Consider the following 5327-nt stretch of genomic DNA (forward strand, 5'->3'; position numbering starts at 1 on the left):
TTATTTAATCTGTATATTGAGCAAGCAGTAAAGGAAACAAAAGAAAAATTTGGAGTAGGTATTAAAATCCAGGGAGAAGAAATAAAAACTTTGAGGTTCGCCGACGACATTGTAATTCTGTCAGAGACAGCAAAGGACTTGGAAGAGCTGTTGAATGGAATGGACAGTGTCTTGAAAGGAGGATATAAGATGAACATCAACAAAAGCAAAACGAGGATAATGGAATGTAGTCGAATGAAGTCGGGTGATGCTGAGGGAATTAGATTAGGAAATGAGACCCTTAAAGTAGTAAAGGAGTTTTGCTATTTGGGGAGCAAAATAACTGATGATGGTCGAAGTAGAGAGGATATAAAATGTAGACTGGCAATGGCAAGGAAAGCGTTTCTGAAGAAGAGAAATTTGTTAACATCAAGTATAGATTTAAGTGTCAGGAAGTCGTTTCTGAAAGTATTTGTATGGAGTGTAGCCATGTATGGAAGTGAAACATGGATGATAAATAGTTTGGACGAGAAGAGAATAGAAGCTTTCGAAATGTGGTGCTACAGAAGAATGCTGAAGATTAGATGGGTAGATCACATAACTAATGAGGAGGTACTAAATAGGATTGGGGAGAAGAGGAGTTTGTGGCACACCTTGACTAGAAGAAGGGATCGGTTGGTAGGACATGTTCTGAGGCACCAAGGGATCACCAATTTAGTATTTAAGGGCAGCGTGGAGGGTAAAAATCGTAGAGGGAGACCAAGAGATGAATACACTTCAGCTCATCCAGCCAGCAGCAGAAGAAGAAAGAAGAGATTTCGACTTCACCGAATGCATGCAAACAACATCAGCCTAAATTTTAACGGAAATGTTATGATGATATTTACGCAAGTGCGATGAAAATATTTTTCAGACAACGTAATTGACTAACTGTAGCGTTGGTGAAGGACTATTCATGACTGACTGACGTGCACACAAAACCACACGACAACCAAGCACTATCATCTAGGAATGGATTAGATGCACTTCATACTGCATAACACCTGTCTATGAGGAGCCACAGCCATCTTCATACTCTACACACACTTGTAATGTGAGAATTTTGTAGGTATGATTTTAACGTGTTGCTTTAGACGTTAGTCCATAAGTATATGTCCGCTTGGGCTTGCTTGCTGATGTATCCAGATGTTGTGTCTAATATTTCCAACTGCAGGTGACATCATTTGCGAATGCAAAATTTGGTTAAAAAATCTGTAATGTCTCTAAGATTACGTAAATTTTTGTATTCCATATAAAGCCGAAATGTAATGTATCTATGTGTAATTATCTATGTTTATGTAAAGTAAAATGTAATATGGTGGTATGTAAATGTGATCAGAATTTGTCATATGTATCAAAATGTGTGAAATCACGAGATTTATGTGAAAGAGACTGCTATAATGATATTTTACATACATCGCAATGCCTGAAACTGCGATGGAGTATGTGTGCAAAATTATTAAAAACTATTCTTCATATATCGCTACGAGAATGATCGCGATGAAATTTTTGTGTAAAAACTTGTTAACGAACATTATTTGTACATCGCCAGGTAAACTAGGAGCGCGATAGAACCGTGCATGTAAAGTGCAATAACATTTGTAGTCCATCGTCTAATGGAATTTACCGCGATGCAACCGTGCAAAATAAGAAGCTGGTAAACCACTGAACCTATGCTCTCGACGCACAAAAGCACTGAAGACAACTCCACAGGTGCAGGAATTTTGAATGGGACTTCAGGGAATGTAACGTTCTCGGAGTGCAACGGCCACTCTCACCTGGAAAAATCATGGCTCTCGGAAGAACAGTGTTAAGGAGGATTCACACTTAACGGAACGTCACCGTCACGTTTTGGACCGTCGACGGTCAGAGAAATTTCTGAGCATTCACACTAGACGGCACGTCAACGTCGACACAACGTCGTGTGATGGTTCACAATACACTCGCCAGAGGCGCTTTTGTAGTCTATTGGTTTATTATCGGCATAGTTTCGGATATTCATAAAATGCCAAAATTTGTTAATAAAGTTGTTAATAAAGAGCTTACCTGGATTCTTGTTTCACTTAGATGAAGAAAAAAATCACGTTCTTATTCCTGATACAGATATTACCGAAAAAGTTTCATATAAATTATCAGTGAGCTATTCATTCATTTACTATGATGCTGTTCTCCGTAGGAAACATGTCTAATAGGATACAGCAGATTTTGGCTGCGTACAACACTATTGAAATTTTAAATCTAAATAGTATAACCAGATAAGCTTCTGTTCCTTCATATGTAACAATAGCTCTCATTCAGAACAGTAATTCATATCATAGTAAAATATTGGTTGTCACTGTAAGGGCTTCACATGATTAATAAGTATATATTCATCTCTCACCTCCTTCCTCCCCCCTCCACACACACACACACACACACACACACACACACACACACACACCATCAAACCAAAACTCTGAAAATTTCCTATTAATTTCATGTTAAGTCACCTCTGACTTGGCTGCTTGGTTCTCTAAAATTCTAGTCATCAGCATAAATAAGTCACAAACACAACAAAAAATACTTTAGGTGTAACAGGTGATTGTTTGCATTATTTGGTTGTTAAGACAGAACTACACTGTGAAGAGACGTTTTATTTAATCAACTTATACACAGAAGTGCTTCCAAACTGTGTAACAAACAGCACTGTTCACGACGTATCACTATTAATATTTTCACACACTTGATCCCTTTCTAGATCAGACATTATTCTGTAAATTTCGTCTTAGGCTTGTATTTGCCGCAATGGGGACAATCTTTTTATACTGGCACATATCCCTGAAAGAAAACTGTCAATGTGATCTTCCTTTGGCTGTGTCAGTAGAATATAATTCATCAGAGAAGCAGATGCAGAGTCTGTATTTCTCCTCTTACTGCCACTTTGACTACGCTTTTGCATGACAGGCCTGCTTGTCTCTGACCTCAAATCACTGTTATTTTCAATGTCCGGAATAGGCGATGACACCTCACTGTTTGATTCATCCTCTGAACAAATATCAACAGTTATGTTAGAAACTGTTTCCCGCTCCAGCATGTATAGGTGCAGGAAAGCCATAATCTCCTCATACTTCCATGGCTTCTTGGATTGGTGGCTTGTACACTCTTTGTTTTTTTAATAACACATTTTCTAAATTGGTCTCTCAGTGACACCCATCGCCGCTTGCATTCAGGGCCTGAAATAAGACAACATATACAGCTGTTAATAGAGTGCATGGAGTAGTCTAACGCTTTTTCAAAAAATAATTAGGGACTTCCCAAACTTTTAACGGGGACACAAACACGGTTTGCTTTCATTTATTTTTACAACAGCTTCCCAATAATATGAGGTACTTTTCATTTGCTATGCTGTTAATCAGCACATAGGCAATAGACACCATTTCTTGGAAATCATCGAGGTTTCTATAAAAACATACTTTTGTTCAAAAATTTTCATGAGTAAACACTCTCTACAAAATGTTCAATTACAGCCTACAAAAAGCTGAAGACACTTTGTAAGCCTTATCTAGTAATTTACAAAACTGCTAACAAACATATTTTTATCCTGTGATCTTTTTCTAGCTCCAAATATATATGAGAATAAGGTAAGAGATTCTTTACGTACTAGGTACAAGAATGACTGTCCATTTATTTCCTTTTCACATGAATCAATGTAGTAAGTGATAGTATATTCTGTCATCCCATTAAAAGGTTTTTTGGTAATTACCCAGTCACAATGTGTCTGTTTTACATAAAAGAAGTGTTGTTTCATTCTGATCAAACGTATAGAGCAATAACACTTTTGTAATTTAAAGAATACGGGTGGCCCAAGTGCATTGCCAGATTTTCTATATGGTGTGTTATTTACATAAATATTAAATTGGTGCAATATTTCGAAATTATAGCAACAGTGTTGCATTAGATACGATATATTTTACTTTGAGGCTTTATACACTGCACAGCACAAAAGTGTCTGCTAAATTACTTTGTGCTACTCCCTCAGATAAATACTGGAAATATACAGCCCAATAAAACTGACTGGAACTAATCTCCGTTACGTGTATACAGCATCCACGCGCAGTAGATAATTTAAAGATCCTGAAATGCTAGGTGCACGTCAATACAACATAAATTCGGTCAACACCAGTGTATTTACGTTGCTGGAGTTTGTAAGTTTTAAAAAACACCTTGTACAGTATATAATTTTTTTTCCATGGAACGCTGCACACGGTACTCCACTCAAATAGTCATCGTTGTAGCGAAAACTTTCGCACATACTATCTATGTACCACTTAACAGTCCTTAGTAGAAAGTAAAATTAAATTGCGTTTCATTTACCTGGACGCCCCATCTCTTCTCCAATTTCCTTCCACAGTGTTTCTTTCCAAACGGAATCACTATATCTCCTATCAGTCATATTATATAGCTCTGAATGAGAACGAACTAATTCAATCAAATACTCGTCGAACTCCATTATCTAAACAAAATAATAAATACAATAGAAAACAGCGGAACTTACTTGTAATTAGAATAAATAACAAAGAGAAACTCGGAACTATAAAAAATTGATTCTTACATGTTAGGTACAAGCAAAGTTTTCGAACAACATCTACCTAACCTCCCGCTTTCCAAAATATATAAACAGGGGCCGAGTAAAAACATGGAGGCAGTCTTCGAAAACCAGAGATTTACATCACGTCAACTCACCGTCATGACGGGAAAGATTCTCCGAAAGAATGCGTGACGTTGACGGGACGGACGTTCCAGGACGCAGATGTCGAGTGTGAACACAGCCATTAGAAACACAGGGAAGAATGTTTTGACGTGACGGACGCGACGGAGACGTTCTGTTAAGTGTGAATCGACCTTTATCAGTGAAAATAAACAGTGCAAGAAGTGAACATGTCCATATATCGATTGTCAAATTGTGAATAGTGACGTCGACATGAAATAACATTTACGTTGTGCAAACTACCAAAACAAGGCTCACCTTTGCGTTATTATTGTAAGCATTATGAACATGAACTGCAAAGGACGACACGTCGTACAAGGACAGCTAATGCAATACTTTCCATGACACGCAATAATCAATAATGAAATGTATTTTGCTTTAACATATATAGTAGTTTTACATGTTAGTTTGTAAAAACTTCATGAAATGTCACAGTGATGCCTTGCAAACACGCACATACGAACTGTATACAAACTGTGATCACCATGTCGTGAATTCAACTAACACTCTAACGGCAACTGCCACACTGAAATACGCGCAACTGCACATGTGTGGGCCGGCC

At 37.5% G+C, this 5327-nt stretch overlaps 1 protein-coding gene across 1 annotated transcript; it reads right to left on the minus strand.

The window, feature by feature from the left end:
• Positions 1-2844: 2844 nt before the first annotated feature.
• On the minus strand, positions 2845-4693 carry LOC124794780 (transcription factor Adf-1-like). Its single transcript, XM_047258415.1, has 3 exons — positions 4610-4693; positions 4372-4510; positions 2845-3230 (listed from the first exon to the last, which is right to left on the minus strand). The coding sequence occupies exons 2-3, from the start codon at positions 4505-4507 to the stop codon at positions 3061-3063; spliced, it is 306 nt and encodes a 101-aa protein (XP_047114371.1). The 5' UTR covers positions 4508-4510; positions 4610-4693; the 3' UTR covers positions 2845-3060.
• Between the last annotated feature and the right edge of the window lie 634 nt (positions 4694-5327).

Source organism: Schistocerca piceifrons, chromosome 4, assembly GCF_021461385.2.
Source record: "Schistocerca piceifrons isolate TAMUIC-IGC-003096 chromosome 4, iqSchPice1.1, whole genome shotgun sequence".
In the NCBI taxonomy this organism is placed as follows: domain Eukaryota; kingdom Metazoa; phylum Arthropoda; class Insecta; order Orthoptera; family Acrididae; genus Schistocerca; species Schistocerca piceifrons.